At 27.2% G+C, this 15,936-nt stretch overlaps 1 protein-coding gene and 2 non-coding genes across 3 annotated transcripts in view; 2 read left to right on the top strand and 1 right to left on the bottom strand.

Annotated features, from left to right (window-relative positions):
- Positions 1-528: 528 nt before the first annotated feature.
- Trnas-gcu lies at positions 529-610 on the top strand. The gene has a single exon. It is a non-coding gene; the product is annotated as a tRNA-Ser (tRNA).
- A 1,508-nt stretch (positions 611-2,118) lies between these two features.
- On the bottom strand, positions 2,119-2,190 carry Trnad-guc. The gene has a single exon. It is a non-coding gene; the product is annotated as a tRNA-Asp (tRNA).
- A 1,778-nt stretch (positions 2,191-3,968) lies between these two features.
- Positions 3,969-15,936, top strand: part of LOC113374989 — a 13,362-nt gene continuing 1,394 nt past the window's right edge. The window contains exons 1-6 of the mRNA XM_026614944.1: positions 3,969-4,075; positions 11,646-11,874; positions 12,998-13,166; positions 14,223-14,335; positions 14,698-14,802; positions 15,741-15,922. Of these exons, the coding sequence (XP_026470729.1) occupies positions 4,045-4,075; positions 11,646-11,874; positions 12,998-13,166; positions 14,223-14,335; positions 14,698-14,802; positions 15,741-15,922 (829 nt within the window). The 5' untranslated portion in view covers positions 3,969-4,044. The remainder of the gene's footprint in view (positions 4,076-11,645; positions 11,875-12,997; positions 13,167-14,222; positions 14,336-14,697; positions 14,803-15,740; positions 15,923-15,936) is intronic.

Genomic DNA, 15,936 nt, shown 5'->3' with positions numbered 1-15,936 from the left:
CCAATAATTAGCCTTAAGGCACAATGCCGTGCACTACTAGTTCGGATTCTTAGTTTGGTTTTTTTTATCACATCGGGCAATACACATTTTCTGAACTGATACAAATTACAATTTATATACTTCATATACTCGTGTCATCTCTTTAGCAGTACGAAAAATTCATTTGAAAGGTTCGAATATTCACTACAATATTATGATGCGCAATATTCTTATTGAAACACACAATTGATAAGTTGATTGATAAGTTTGATAACTTATCTGCTATATATACACATTTTTTCATTACCTTTATCATATAGATTCTTTGAATTGTTTACTTAAACTAATTCTAGAAAATCATGTGCAACAATTTTTATCTTGGATCGTAAAAAATCAATTTAAGCCATTTTTATATAGTAGTAAAATCTATTAATTTTGCAACTATAATAATAATTAAATTTAATTAATTTTTGACTATAGTTCTATTTTAGTAGTACGTTGTTAGGATCGCGTAGCTCCTATATGCCTCGTGTAGTCAAATTTCCATGTGACGAGGTGGCCGAGTGGTTAAGGCGTTGGACTGCTAATCCAATGTGCTCTGCACGCGTGGGTTCGAATCCCATCCTCGTCGAAGTAGTTTTACAAACATATTTTAATACTAAATAAATAATATATATTATTTGAATTAATTAACATATTTTATTACATTTGAGAACTTTTCTGTTTATGCTATAAACTAAATTTAGCGGGTTAATAGTGCGTGTATTTTAATTCTTTGCGCTCGCTTGCGAAAATACAATTCATTTTTTTATTTTTTTTGTAATTTATATTTATATTTTTTCATCAAATAATATATTTATACATAAAATTTCCATGGTGTAATGGTTAAACTCACGGGGTCGAGAGTTCGAACCCCGCTTTTGACAAACTAACATAGTGCAGCAGCGATGTCCATTTTCACTTGAAAGTATAGATCAAAAATATGTTGCCAACTGAAAATAGACCATTTCGAGCAATGCGGTGTGCAATGGCAATGCAAAATCTCTCACACTATTCTTCCCTGCATCGAATTGGAGTTTATAATCTCAGCTTACAGAGTCGGTCTGCCATGGGTAGAACCCTTTATCTAAAATTTTAATAATACTTTTTTATATAGAATAATATATTTAATTTTAATATATTTTTTTTATTTATTCATTTATATATTATTAGACTATTACAGATGTGTCTGGTATGAGAGATTATGAAACAATTTTCATACTTTATACATACATATTTTATTAATAACATTTACGTTATAGACATCCCAAAAATAAAATTTTCTATACGCTTCAGTGGTTTCTGAACATTTTGGCATACCTTACAATTAAAAAAATGAATAGGTGTATATGTCCGTGTGTGTGGATACAATTTTTTTCCACGTTTTTGGAAGCACGGATCAACAGATTTGCATTATTCAAAAATAACTCGATTCCTATTGATACGGAGCAAAAAGTGCCTAGAATGGCAACTAAGTTTTTGAGAGAACGAAAGATCCGATTTGTATGATTCAAAAAACATTTTACTTGTATTGACATAATAAAGAATTTTTGCAAAGGCCGGTCCTGCGGTTTCGAAGATCCAAAAAAATGTTTAAATTGAAGATATTTTCGACAGTATGAATAATGGATATCACACACTTTTCAAGAGATATTAGTATTTTCAAAACAGGCAATTTTTTCAATATTCAAATTTTTAAAAATTTTCGAAAATATTCAAAAACAAAATTCAAAATGCTCACGATGAATGTTTTTTTTTTTTCTGAGCTCTTGAACATATAAAGTTACGTTACGAATTGTCCCAGGAATTTGCCTTCAGGCAACTTTTTAATTGAATTTAAAAAATACATCATATCAGGAAGAAAAACATTATTTTTGCATTTTTTTTTTTTTGGTATCCTGTGAAACGGGATTTTTAGTAAAATAATTTATAAATTGAATATATTTAATAATTGTATTTATAAAATTTATGAATCTCGATTTTTTTTCATTTTATAGAATTTATGAATTCTAATATCGCTATAAGAATAGTTAACAAATATAAGTCGTTTCATTTCACATAAAAAACGGATTCTATCAAAAAATATAAATAAAAAATATCCTCCCCGGCGGGGAATCGAACCCCGGTCTCCCGCGTGACAGGCGGGGATACTGACCACTATACTACCGAGGACATGTATGTGATACTCGTAAACTGCATATCTAAGCCGGCAGGCAATAAAATATTTCTGAAAAATTAATACTAACATTTCCTATTTAATGCTATAATTTATATTTTTAATTATAGCATTAATTAAATATTAACTCTTTCCACTCGGATGCCACCGCTTGGGCGGCAAAATACATATGAATCTCGCAATTTGCGAGTGGAAAGGGTTAAAATTTAATATTTTTTCTATTTAATGTCATAATTAGACATTAGGCATAAGTATATTTTTTAAAGAAATAAACAAAACTAAATAAAAATTTAACAAATATAAAGATATAATATAATATACGGAATAATATGAACAAAACCATTTGTTTATATTTATCATATCAATTTGCTACTTATTTACTTTGCCTTACAGTTCAGAAAGTTGGTAGTATATCAATATTTTATTTTTAAAATTATCTCGAAGTTTGTATTGTATAAATAAAAACAATTATAATTGCTTAAGCACTAGAAATTCATACAGTTTATGTAAATAAACATGTCGTCCAATAATTCGTAATTATCGGCTAAATAAAATATTTAAAATTTTAATATTTAATTATTAAATATTTTTAAATAGTTTATCAATTTTTCACCACTAGTCAATTTTATACTAAATTGTACATAAATCATTTTAGCCTTATTTTTTAAACTGATGTACATTTTCACCCACTTTTATTTTAAGCTGGCCAATTTAAAGAAGCAAAGCTTTTGTTTTAATATATGAGTGATAACAGTAATTATTTTAAATTTATTTATTCTTAATATAAACGATTTAAAAAAAAGCAATTTCAATTTAATTACGAACTTGTAACTTCAAGTCTTTTCAAGTGTACTGAATTTATGTAATTTGCAAATCCTGTTTTAATTTTTTTTTCTATTTAACTTTCTATTTAACCGATGATTACAAATTAGCCAATATTTACAAAAAAATATAATCTTACCATTTTTACAGAAATAGTATTCTTTAACTCTTTCCACTCGCTAAAATCGAGATTTATATGAATTTTGCCGGCGGCATCCGAGTCGAAAGGGTTAATATATTGATATACTAATATTAATAAATTTTAATATGTATAATATATAATAGAAGCTCTATATTAATACTTAATTTTAGTATAATTTTTTTTACTGAAATTGTAAAATGAATATTCATATTAATACTCAAATTTAGTATAATTTCTTATACTAAAATTGAGTATTAATTGTGTGATTTTAACTCTCACATTAAAAAGAAAAAACCTGTGTACGTAAAAGAATTAATTATTAATAACGGAATAGCTGAGCAAATTTTGAAATTTATTTTTCGATTTTATTATGTCTAAATACAAGTTTAACTAAATACTACTTCCAATATTTTTTAAGTGTATAAACAGTTATAATAATATAAACGTATGTTGTGGCTCTCGATGGAGGTGACACTGATTTTCTAGTTCAGTCAAAATATTTCTTTACAAAATTACCTCTCTTCAAAAAAAACAAAATCGATCATATTTTAGCTGAAATGACTAATTAAATAACAAGAAAATAAACTTATTTCTTGTGATCGTTTGTCACTTATCATTATTACACATCATTTTACAAGTCAAATCATAATCCTAAAAAAATGTCTGGTATCAGAAATACAATTTTTGCCTTCACTTACTGCACGTTGGGCTTGGTTTTGGTTATCAGGTTATTAGTTATCTTATCATTCACATTAGTTTCATGATACAGGTTGAACTAGAATAATGTTTTATCATTTCATACTTTGATCAGTGTTGTAAAGAATCGCAATATATTATTAATGTCCTATGTGCATAATTTGTAATTGTTTAATTCAAGTGCTACAAAATGTGGATAACTAATTCTGTGCTAGGAAAAGGTAAAATATAAGTTGATCCAAGTTGAATAACATGTTCAAGAACAATCTCACACGGTGTATAATTTCTGATTTTACATTTTGTATTCATTGATTTTGGGATATTTTAAGTATATAATGCTCTTGCATCCATGTGTATTAGTGTATGTTTGGATAGTGTTGACATATATCAATTCCTTTATAGAAGCTAATAAATAATTTTACTAAGTAGGTCAAGTAGAAATGCGTCAAAATTGAAATTTGGTACCCAATGAATCAAATTCTTACCCTATTCCAAAACATTGTTCTCATTTTATTATGAATCCGCATCACAATAGTTATTTCTGACAAATATAGAGTTCTAAAAATATATGGTACGCAATTCGAACATAGTATGTAAATGAGAGTTCTGTTTTAAAAAAAGCAAATATTTTTTATTAATATTTTCTATTTTTAAAAAACACAGTTCTATTCAAGGCAAGTATAGAATTACAATTTGCTTCCAATTTAGATTTTGAGTAGATCAATCTAACTAATTTCTATGTAAATATTGTAACGCAATTTCCTAATTAATGGGTCCATAGATCCATAGATCCATAGATGGCATATTTCTTATAAAAACAAAATTTTGATTCAAGCAATAGATGTTTAGTGATAGAATGTATAAATACTCAACCCTGAAAATACATATTGCGTTTTCCTGTATTTTTTTTAAACTTTTTTTGGGAAGTTAGTTTAAATTTGTTGACTAGTTATGACAATTTTCATTTTAAATTTGCATGATAATTGATGAATATTTTCAAAAGAGATACAATCTAAATTATAAGCAATAATGTTATTGATCCACAATGCTACAAATTCACATAAATGTTGTTCCTCAGGGCAAACCGTACATTTTTTGGCAAATTTGAAATCTGAGTATTTTTTTATTTCACTCATATATTCATTCCCATATCTATATGAAAATAAGTTCCCATAATTTCTATTTTAACTTATAGCATTCGAGAACTCAAATAGTAAAACATGTAATTTTATTTATTATTCATATTTCGATGATTTTAACGATAAAACTAGAATATTATATTATTTTCGTATCAATCGTATTTTTTGTTTATATTTATATTATATCAAAATTTGGACATTGAACATTTTATATATTCAAAAAAATTTTACTTTAAAAAACAGACTAGTTATTAAAAATAATAAATCCAATTGAATTGATTGAGAAAACAGGATCCAATTCCGCATTTGTTAAAACGTTGAAATAAGTATTTCTGTATGAATAGATTCTCCAACGTCTCGTACATTTAAAATTAAATATAATTATAACAAAAAAATTGAGTAGGATAGAGCGGGGCTTAAAAGTTAAACGAGTAAAAAGGTCCACTATCAATATCTCAATAACAAGTGAAGATACGATAATATTTCAAAGTAAAGGGAAAATTATGTATAACAAACCATTACCTTAATAGTTTTGTGTTAGATTCAATTATTTTTTTTATATAACCTTTGTAACAGCTTACACAAGTATAAAAAGGACCAACTGAACATGAATCTATTGTTTCGTAAAATTCCTATAAAACTAAGAATAAGACATTGGACCTGTTTGCCCCCTGTCCGCCCCATGGGTTAAAAAAGACCAGGTGACAAATTTTTGAAAAACAGTGAAAACTCACATTTCTGCAATGTTGAATTAGCTGGGGTTCTACTGAACATAGTCTAATAGTTGTTTGTTTGACATTTGATATAATTTTTGCTTTTTACAATATAATTGCTCAAAGTCAAATTGGACCTTTGTGCTCCGCTCTACTCTATATGAATAATATAATGGTTGTGTATTCAGAAATTGTGTAATCTATACAAAATTATTTTCCGAAAAGAAAAGCGCTAATAAATATTTTTTGTTTGTCACTTTATCAGATTTTATACTTTATCTGAACTGTTCTATATATGAATTTTTAAAAATTTAAATTATTTAAATCAATAATTTTTACAAGTATCATGATTTTTTAATGCTTTTGAATGATAAATATGTTATACACATAATGTATATGGAATCAAGAGGATAATGTTTATATGGAATTCTGTGAAGTTAACGTAGTAAATTTTATCATTTTCTTGAAATATGAAATATTCTCGTAGATTTTACAATTTTCATTGCAATCTATACCACCGCCGTATTACAACTCGTTATCTCCCTTGATAAAATTGTATCACATATACTCAATCCGCAGGTGCTCATGCCTTAACAAATAGATATTACGTCACTAAAAACAAGTAAAACTTTTAAAATAAAAATTGATGTAATGTAATTGACTCTCGTAAAATATGATAGTTTTATAAAAATTTTCGAACATAATAAACGGCTTGGAACGGTTATGCCAAGGTACGTTAGCCGTCATAATAGCTAAATTATACTGATTTTGAGATAGGGTCCAAGAGAAGAAAGGTGAAGTATGCTTTTTTGAACAAGTTTATATTATTGCATTAGTCAGCGCCCTACATTGACAAAATCTGTAAACCGGATTGCTTTTAAAGAGTCAAAAGTAAGTTTTTTATTCGATTTGTTTTAATAATAACTATTACTTGTATACAGATATGTTGCTTTACTTATTTTACTGTAAGTTAAACGTTAGTAGTTAATTACCAACGAAACCGTAGATAATTTAGCTAATTGTAAGTCATAACGATGATTTGTTTTTAAAAGTGTGCGTTGGGTACGGTTGTGACATGTGATAGTGGGTTTTGTCTTTTTTGGGTAAAGATTAAACAGATACAAAAAAATCTAACTTAACCAACATTTTCAATAGCACCACTGGATATTTTAAACTTAAATGAAAAATTGGTATAATTAAAAACTTGATTAAATAAACTTGATTACTTGTTTAAATTCAATACTCGGTATATTTATTCCCATATGTACAGAAAATTTACTAGTTCAATGATGAATATTTTTCGTTATTTAGTGAGTTAATTCTATTATCTTTAACGAACTTTATTTATGATTGAATGAACTATAAACTATAAATTAATAAAACCTTAAGTGAATAGTGGAAGATACTATATGCAGCAAATAGTATCTTCCACTATTCACTTAAGGTTTTATTAATTGAATTATTTTCTGAAATTGTATAAGCATATAATATGCTTATACAATTTCAGAAAATAATTTAATGCTAAAACACGAGAAAGATATATACATTGAAAAAAAATTTCACTTGAAAAAAATGACACACTAAAGCTGAATTCATTGGATGTGAATCAAAAATAAATTGCTGGTATTAATTTCCCATAATGATTTTAATTAACATTTGAAGTAAAAAACACTTTAATAGCGAAGTAACGAGAATTTGTAAAACAATGCGAGATATACAAATCAGAATGGCATGTTATTATTAACTATCAATTTCGATATTGCTGCACCTAATTGAATAATATTAGATAAAATCTAATAATAAAATTGTCAAATATGGATGGATCAACCGTTGGGTTACCATTTAAAAGTATGACCTAAGGAGAAGTTTGAGCCCAACAGCTTATAGGACGTAAGATCTTGATTGTTGCTATAATATTTTTTAATATCTGTTTTTTTTTAAAACTCGGTCTGTTTGTCACATCTCCAGTATGTCGTTGTATAGCATTTGAAGCCGTTATGTCAACAAAGCCCGCCTTATCATTCGTACAATTGTTATCATAGTTTAGGGCAATTTTCACTGTTGTAGATATGAATCAGTTTTCAGGCATTTAGCCGCTTATGGTGATTCATGTAACAGAAGAATTTCAAATAATTCAGGTCAACAAGAAAAATCTCGTTTGACTTCCTCTCTTTTCATTGAATTTTTGGATGATTCATACTACAATGAAATATTTTAAATATTTCGTACTTGAAAGCTTTTACGTCTAATTATGATTGATATTATGTAAGGAGCATTAATATAATTGTATTTGCAATTTTGAAAAATAATTTTACAATTGGCTAACTAAGCATTTTCAGGAAACTTTTGGAAATATTATAACTTACTTAAAAACTAATGAATATTTGAATAAAATTACAAATATATCAGTGATGTGTGTAATTTATAGACTTATTTGTTGAAGATATAATTTGTCAGTTTATTTGATTGTGCTTATTTAAACCAGCTTTTGTAGTGATATCCATATAAATTGGGAAATAAAGATCAAAATATCTGTCGACGTGCAAATAGCTCTTTCCGGCTTTGTTGCAATACGTTCAAATATATATCTTCATCATTAGGAAAGAAACAATTGGGCTACCTTCTAAAAAAATCTTTGTTTTATGATATTTGATTTTTTTGTATACTTGTTTCTCGATTGTCTTCTAATAAACAAAAATCAAAATATATAGATAGTTAGGATTACCTTCTCAAAAAAACATTGTTGTAGAAGTATAAGTTAGTTTTAATTGCTGCTCAAAGATGATTTTTTTAATAAATTTTATTGCAAGTCTGCAATAGTTAGTTAATTCTTATTATTTATTATCAAAATGATAAAACAATTGCATCTTTATTATATGATAATTTCGGCTTGGCCACAAAATCGTCTACTCTCTATTATTTAAGGGATTACACCATTTCGAAGTCCTTTCTAAAAAAATGTACTAATATACTAATTTCAACTTTTAAGGAAAAGACACGAGGTATTGTATGTTGAAAATATGCAAACGTACTACTTTTTAGTAAAGTGAGGTGTAACAAAAACGTAGATCGTTTCACTTTTATTAATTTATTTTATAAATTTATGACTGTCAGTCTTAAGTAATTTAATATAAAGCAAATTATTAGAGGAAATGACTAGAACCTTTAGGAAAACTACAAAACATTACTTTCTGCTGATATTTTTCAAATAAATAGATAATTTATTAAACTGCAACAAACATTAATTACCGAAACCTGTTAACGGTTTAAATCCTTTAAATAGTTAAATATAAAAAGCTTTAGCAATTTAAGAAGTTCTTAAACAATTTTTATAACAAAAATAGGAAGAAACGACTTTTCTGAGATTATCTGGTATTTTTCAAACGCTTTTTGAACTTTTAAATCGTTTTAGGATTTCTTCCTCATTTTTTACTATACAGAAAGTTCTTGGTGAAAATTCAAGATTTTACATTAAAGAACGTTTTTGATGGAAATACTCTTTTTTTCTCCCTTAGAAACATTCAGCAGTTTTCACGTGCTACAAATAAATAAATACCAGTAATAATTATTGAGTTGTTGAAGAGTTACTTGAAATATATTCTTATTTAGCTATATAAAAAATGAAACCACAATATCACAATATTATCTGACAAGGACGTAAACAAGATTTGACCAGAAATAGGCGAGCTACAATAACCTATATAATAGAATAAGCTAATATTACCATAACAAGGTTCTTAATTTGTTCATTTGCAATTTATATGTATTTGTACAGAGGAACTCACTTATTCTTCTAATCAATTTGACATAGTCTTTGACTTTTTTTCAACACATTTATAATAAATATGTTATGTGGTTCACTTCAAAATTAAAAAAAAAAATAGATTAAAAAAATGTTAGATTATCACATTTTGACTCACTTTACTCTCGTATATTAATTTCAGATTTCTTTATTGTATTCTGTTATTTGTTTGAATTACAAAATACGCAAACACATTTTCAATTTACAGAATTCTATGACTCACCAAATTGATTCTGAAAATTGTATGATTTGAACATTGGTCCTGTCCGCCCATTGTGTAAAATATTGAATCGCATCTCACATTATCCCATGCGATTTTTGTGTTATTCATGCAAAGAGAAAAACGAACAAGATTCGAAATGACTCACTGAGGGAATAAAATATTATATTATAGTTTACACAAGCGATTACGACCTCAGTAAGTTATCTATCGCTTATTTGCAAAGTTTATCTTTTGCAAATCATCATCGAAGGGGTGATAAGAATCCTAAGAAATATATTATTGAATAATAGTAAAATTTTGCATTTAGTTACAACTTTTAGATGTACAAAACTAATTTCACAAAACAATCCACAATCTCAATTATATTTTACGATTGGTGATATAGTCAGTAAATTAAAACAATGGTTTGATATTTTGTATTTAGCATAACTATAATGGATCTAAAAACTCATTGTTGTTTATTAAAAGTTTGTTGAAATAGGGTAGAGCGGGGCTTAAAGGTTCGTGGGTAAAAAGCTTCACCACCGATATTTCAAAAACAAGTAAATTTAAGAATTTTTTTAACAACAATGAAAGCAAAGGGAAAATGATGTATAACCAGCCATTACCTGGATTCATGCAATATCTCTATGAGGAGTCAAACGGCAATGTTTAAAAATTATGAACAATAGTACTTTCTTTCGTTGTTAGTGGCAAAGGTGTAATCAATAAAATATAGTAAATTCAAAAATAAATTAAGTTTAAAAATTGCAATTTTGCAAGAGATAAATTAAATAAATAAAAATTCCAACTCTGCTGATAAATATTTTTGACAAAATACCTGATCAGGATTATATGCAGTGTTATCTCTGTAGAAAATGCATCCATAAAATTTAAATTTTGCATTGGTTGAATAATGTAGCTATTAATTTGTAAAATCCCTTTAAAATTAATAATAAGACATTGGATTTGTTCGTCTTCTGGTTGCCCCATTTTACCCCGCCCATGGGGTAAAATGGACCAGGTGACAAATTATTGAATACCAGCAAAAACAAAACATTTTGCAATGATGTATTAGCTGGGAGTTTTATTCAACATAGTCAGATAGTTTTTGTTTTATATGTGTTATTTGTTGTGATATAATTATTTTGGTTTTTAGAATGTAATTTGCTCAAAGTCAAATTGGACCTTCGTGCCCCACTCTACCCTATATAAAGTAGTTTAATTGTAAAAAATCATTAAAGTTTGGCGTAATAGGTATTTCTTATGTTATCTATGGTTTGTGTTGATAGTTGTATACATTTTTAATTGCTATTATTTCTTTAACATTATTATATAATATTTTTATATTATATTATTTATATTTATATTATTTTTATATTATAATTTGTACTTGTTCTAAACAAGAGCAAATCGAGACGAGAAACGTGTAAATGATTATTAAAAAAAACATAATTTAAAAAAGTATTTTTTACAATAATACATTAACTTAGCTGCTGACTGTTAAAAAAAATATTTGTTTTTGACTATACTTTTCACTACCTAAAAATATTACATATGTTTAAATTTAGTGTTATACTCTACTAATTGAATCCAAGTAATTGCTAATTGAAACGTTAAATAATCATATGAGCTTGGGAAATTAAATATAGTATATTGAAAATTTTAATAATATTTCTTATTCGATATCTCTGATAATCGATATTAGTAATTACTACTCTGTAACCATAGTAAAATAATAACCATACAACTTGGTTTATCAATGATTTTAAAGCAAGACTGGCGGTTTCAAAAAAATCATGTAATTTTGGTTCCAGTTTTGTTGTAATGTTTTTATTTCCAACACTGATCAAAAATTCCAAAATTATGTCTTAATGCATAAAATTATACACCACTAGTTCCATCTCTTGAAAATATTTTTTCTGTACATTTCAGGCATTTTCCTCGTAGTTTGTAGTATTTTAGTGTCAGTATATACCCAAGAAAATACACAGAAAAGAGTGCCCGCTTCTTTGGTAGAATGTTACACAAATCCCAAACTTCTGGATCGAGACAACAGACTGCCTGCAACTTTAACAACACTGATAGATCTTATAAGAAAAGTTGAAAGTGATAAACAAACCAGGCTCAGTTTGAGAGAACTTGTACTAGGATTATTATATAGGTGAGATTAAATATATTAAAAGGAGATATATATTTATTTTTTTACCAAAGTCATTTATACATAATTATAGATACTATAAAAAGACGCATATCTTTGCAAAGAATTACATATATTAGTGCTATATTAATAAAATTATAAATGCAGCTGAAAATATGTCAAGAAATCATAATAAAATTTTAATCCTAAATGATTTGAAAAAGAAACTAAAATTTAATTTTCATACTTTGATGTAAGGAATATTTGATATAAATTTATGTTTGGCTTCACTGAGAATAATCAAAAATCTTTTTTTAGATAGTGTAAAAATATGTCTAAAAATTATCAACCATTAATTTTGAGACTATATGCCAAAACATTATTTGATAATTATAACCGAACTCAAAAACAACGGTGATTGATAACTTTATCGATATCAAATCATTATCTTTTGTTTTGTATTAATATCATTAGTCACATACAATTGTGAAATCAATTATTTTTGCTCAAGTGTCTGCAAAATATATTATATAGAGACAAATATAGAGTATCTATATTGATCATATTTAAATTACGCATAATATTATTCATTAGGAATGATTTGATCAGATCATACTCACTTTAAAACATTTTTTCATCCGTCTTAAATAAAACAATTTCGATGTTTTGCATATTCTTGATTATAGATATTCACTTTATTTTTTATGACACACCAATTTTTGCAAAATATATTATAGACAAATATAGAGTATCTATATTGATCATATTTAAATTACGCATAATATTATTCATTAGAAATGATTTGATCAAATCGTACTCACTTGAAAAAACATGTTTTCATGCGTCTTATTAACAATAAAACAATTTCGATGTTTTGCATATTTTTCATTATAGATATTCATTTTATTTTTTATGACTCACCAATTTTTGCAAAATATATTATAGGCAAATATGGAGTGTCTATATTGATCATATTTAAATTACACATAATATTATTCATCAGGAATGATTTGATCAGATCATACTCACTTAAAAACATGTTTTCATGCGTTTGCTTAATAAAACAATTTCGATGTTTTGCATATTCTTGATTATAGATATTCACTTTATTTTTTATGACTCACCAATTTTTGTAAATATGCTACAGATTCAAAGTAGACGGTATCAAAAAAGCCGAAGGTGTTGCTCCTTCCAGTGCTGTAATTCCTTTCAGTACAACAGGCCAGCAGTTTGAGAAACATGCTCTGATTTTTTCAAGACTTCTCCCAAATAGTGGCAAGCCTTTTCCTAATAATACTCTCACTGACATAGAAAGGGTAAGACAATTGTGTAAAAAGTAAAACGTTTACATAGTAAAATAAATCAACTGGTTAGTAATTACTTGTAATCCATTTACGCATGGTTTCTAAATATTTCAAGAAATAGGATCTTCAACTACTCACTGACAATTGTCGGATGATATGTATTTTTTCTATCGTCTCCAGTTCTTTAGCAAATATTTCAAATGATTTTCAAAAAAATCAACTAAGTACGTAGCATAGTTAGTAATATTTTTGAAATATAAAAAAGTAACCATATTCTGTTATGCTCGACGTCCAATCTAATCTAATCAAATGCTCTAAATTTCAAGTGATGGCAACGAAGTACGGTGAATCTAACTATAAGTAAATAAAATGTTTGCAAGAGGTAGAAGCTTTTTTTATATGACTAAGTAGATGCCGAAGATGAACATCTAGACAAAGATATTGTCGATGATGTAAAAAAAATGATTTCGAAAATCGTCAAATTCCGAAGCTGCGGATGATCTTGACATATTGATTAGGGATTTTTAGGCTTATTGGCCGATTCTGCCGCACAAAAGACCAATGTTATTGCAAGATTATGCTACGCTTCAACTTCCATACATTATGGTACTGAATCATACTGAATACTGTCAAAACGTCATGTATTTGCTGTGCATTTAGGCGTTTTACACATGATGTTATGAAGCTGGGCTAGAAAGACCCTGTTATCTAAGACCGGTTTTTAGACATTTGTGCGGTTTCTAGGTTAGATTTTCTATCTGACAACCTGAAAAAACAGCAACCACATGGCTTTTGTCAATATTCAATATGAAAAGTTCTTCATAACATAGCCTTGCCATAACATTACTCTGTTGTGCGGGAGAATCGGTCCATTAGATTGCTCTCCCATTATACCGAAAGGATGCCAAAATTTTCAAATAATTTTTTGTTTCATTATATTAATTTATTTAGATACTTATAACAAAATCTTCCACATTTCTTGTATCAGTCACCTATATTTTTCTTTATATGTATAAGGAAATATATATTAGCATTTTTTGTATATATATATATTTGCTCTTTTCACAGTGTTCCTTACATTTTATGCTCTCGTCATCTATTGAAACAGAAGTTCGAGGAGATGAAGGTTCCAGATGTGGACAACTTGCTCCCTATAGATCGATAAGAATTCCACGAAAAGTGTAAGTATAACTTATAATGTTAGTTAGTATTAAATGTATGTATAAGTGATTGGGGTAAAAAAATTTTGTTCGTAAATTTTCATTATTGCAATCGCGTCCGAAAGCTTAATCATTGTGAAATAATTGCATGACCACCATTTCACATCATTAGTTCAGATTTTTAATAAAATGATATTGTTGGTAGATATATGACACTAGGCATTGCCAATATTTCAAAAATCGAGTTTTAAACTGTATTTGGTGTGATTCATAATTTTTAAGCATAACTAATTTGTTTTTTATACCAAAATTGTATTTGAAACTTACTTATTGTTAGTACTGTTAAGATTATTTGAAAACTTATTTTCCTGTTCTTTTTTTAGATCAAGCAGCAATCGCCACTCTCGAGAAAATATCGAATACGAGGAATTTGGAAATAATAATCAAATTAGTCAATGTCCTGTTGAATCTGGTGTCATAAGAACAAAGTAAGTAAACCAATAAATATTTTATTAAGGGGGTATTATACTGTAGAATTTTGAAAAAATCGAAAAATTTGTTTTTTCATATTTTCAAAGTTTAGTTATTCAAAAATATGTCACTAAAAAGATTTTTCAAAGTTACTATTATTTCCTAAGTTATAGCCGTTTTAGTGACGTACCTCGGTTCGAGTCCGACTTGTTTCAAAATTTTGAACTCGTTTTTCTCGGAACTACTTTTTTCGAGCTGGCGGTAAGGATATCTCGAGTTCTAATGAACCGATTTACTTCAAATTTGGAGAGGATCTTCTCTATACATCGCTTTATCGTATGGTCCTTGCACAAAACTATAACTTTTCATTTAGTATTTTTAAAAAAATTCGGAATTGTTAAAAAAACATGAAAAAAAATTTTTTCTTTGCGACCCCATTTATGATTGCGTGTTTTTTGATGACCCCATACATTTAAAAAAAATATATTTTTTGGTAACAATATACATATACAGATATATATAAAAATATATAATTTTAGAATTTGTTGTAATTTGTTGTATAACCTAGACGTGATGTTCTAAAATGATATATAATATTTGACATTGAAATTTTTTGCGACTTGCGAATTTTCCTACGCAACCCATTAAGAAGCCCTGCTCTAGAGTACTATCGGTCAAAATGAAAAAAAAAACACAAAATTTAAACCTTTATACAATTTAACTTGAAATCTATTTTGCAAATAAGGACTTACAACAAAAGATGTGCCATTTTTAAAAATAATTATAAAATTAATAAATTTTTCATAAATAAGTTACTAATATGAACATATAATATTTATTTATCTTTTATATTTTATTGTACTTAATAAACATGTGTTTGTTTTCTGGCCTTCATTTCCAAAAGCAAAAATTAAGAATAGTTTTTCAATTTTATTAAATTGACTGATATATTAAGGTGGGGTTCAGTTTCTGCTGGTGTTTTGCTCTCGGGAATAGCAGCTGGTTTGGAAAGGCAGCAGGTTACGGTTAGAAATGTGTTAGCAGCTTCCTCGAACCCAAATGCTCGGAATGGAGCAGGAAATCCTACAGTAATTACTGCAACGTCAATCGATAATTTATTAGCAGCGACCTTAGTCGGTAAGCAATATTTA

Source organism: Ctenocephalides felis, unplaced genomic scaffold (assembly GCF_003426905.1).
Source record: "Ctenocephalides felis isolate EL2017-DRISC unplaced genomic scaffold, ASM342690v1 CF-g0.4_SCAFFOLD_01886, whole genome shotgun sequence".
Taxonomy (NCBI): Eukaryota; Metazoa; Arthropoda; class Insecta; order Siphonaptera; family Pulicidae; genus Ctenocephalides; species Ctenocephalides felis.
Note: the sequence above shows the minus strand (reverse complement) of the source record. Positions and strands in the feature narration are given on the sequence as shown.